The sequence below is a fragment of the Protomyctophum parallelum genome (assembly GCF_964188405.1).
Source record: "Protomyctophum parallelum genome assembly, chromosome: 17".
In the NCBI taxonomy this organism is placed as follows: domain Eukaryota; kingdom Metazoa; phylum Chordata; class Actinopteri; order Myctophiformes; family Myctophidae; genus Protomyctophum; species Protomyctophum parallelum.
In genome coordinates this window covers 35,586,717-35,588,363 of record NC_139719.1, presented here as the reverse complement: position 1 = coordinate 35,588,363, position 1,647 = coordinate 35,586,717, and the positions used below count along the sequence as shown (strand labels likewise).

The window sequence follows — 1,647 nt, the reverse complement described above, 5'->3', positions numbered from 1 at the left end:
TCAGCCAATGCAAACTCCTAATGGGCCACTGATAGCTGAATTATTCATCTGGGCCAGATTGCTCTGGCCTGGTTTTCCTGCACGCATGTCTTGTTGGCCACCTTGCCTCACAACAGCCATGCAGAACTGTCTGAGACCAATGATTGATGACCCCATTAGGTCCAGGCTGGAGCTTCCTCTTGGAATGTGTGGGAACAGTCCTGTGGATTCGATCACCCCTATACCACAGTGCTAATGGTGGAAGACTCTTCCGACCTCGGCCTGCCAGGCAGAGATTTAAGGTACTCCAGATGTCTGCGGGCATCTTCCGTGTTGGATCTGACATAGCACACAAGGTAGGAGATGACCATGGTAAACCAGCCAAACATGACAACAAGCATGGCCACATCCGTGGTCTTCTTCATCCCTACGCACAAGTCAACGTCTGGTGCCAACAGGAAGGCCACCCCGTTAACACCGATGTCCTTGGGATCTGAGGTCTGGCACACGATGCCCGCCAGCGACGCAGGCTCTAGGTCTACATGAAGCATGGCCATCTGCAGGTCGCAGTCACAGTGCCATGGGTTGTTAGTCAGGTTGGCACGTGCGTGCAGGCCTTCGAATGCCTCAAGGTTAAAGTTCACAAGCTTGTTGGAAGACACATCCAACGACTGCAGCGAGGGGCCCAGCCCTCTGAAGGCCCCCGGCTCCAGCTGGATCAGCTCATTGTGGGATAGGTCCACCTCGACCAGGAGTGGCAGGCCGGCGAAGGCATTGGCCGGGACCGTGGTGAGTTCATTGTAGTCCAGGTAGATTCGCCTCGTGTCATTTGGGAGGTCCTGCGGGATCTCCTTGAGCTGCAGTTTGCTACAGCGGACTGACTTCCCCCCGCCCTCGATATCGGAGCAGTAGCAGCTCTTACAGCCACTGGTGGCAGCGTGATGGAAGCAGAAGGTCATCAGCACCAGGCTGTGCAGCAGTAAACACATGACCACCGAGTGGCGCAGTAGCCAGCCCACCAGCAGGGGCATGTCGGATGTATGGGCATGCTCCAGGGACGACAGTCCGGGTCAAGGGGAGGCGGTGGTGAGTTGGGGGGACATCAACCACCCCAGTATCTGTCAAGCCTATAACAGAGAATAGGAAATCAGTTTGGTAGAGGGCAGAATGCAACCTACAGTATCAGAGCAGTGCAAATTACACTGTGAAATTAGCAGTGCTTCTCCCCCATGCAAAACACAGGTGATTGACAGGAGATGTTCTTGAGACGCTGCAGTGTTACTTAATACACAGATGGAGGCTGACTTGTCTAATTGCAGTGAGGAGGCAGTGGGGATGTTTTGGCGCTCTTGTTTCAGCATGGCTGGAGGACATAAACTACTGGCTTTCTCTTATAGCTTGAGAAAGTTCTAAGGACCGAAAAGCCCCTTTATACCAGCAGGAGGTTAAAAAAAAAAGAAGCAGCACAATGAGGCCACTGTTTCTTTTTTAATTGCCTGCAGTGATCACTGCACGTCTGTAGCATTAACATTATCCTGCAACAAGAATAAAATGAATGTTTTGCACAGAATCTATCGTACTTAAACACCCTGCTATATTATTCATGCAGTAATGTACAGTGTTGCTTGCCTCATTCTCTCAACGACTGGGAGATGACAGCTTAAGAGC

General features: G+C 51.8%; 1 protein-coding gene across 1 annotated transcript; it reads right to left on the bottom strand.

Annotated features, from left to right (window-relative positions):
* Window positions 1-218: 218 nt before the first annotated feature.
* On the bottom strand, window positions 219-1,010 carry lrrc3ca (leucine rich repeat containing 3Ca; the record flags this gene model as incomplete). Its single annotated transcript, XM_083787112.1, has 1 exon — window positions 219-1,010. One exon carries the CDS (start codon window positions 1,008-1,010, stop codon window positions 219-221), a length of 792 nt encoding a protein of 263 aa, XP_083643238.1.
* Between the last annotated feature and the right edge of the window lie 637 nt (window positions 1,011-1,647).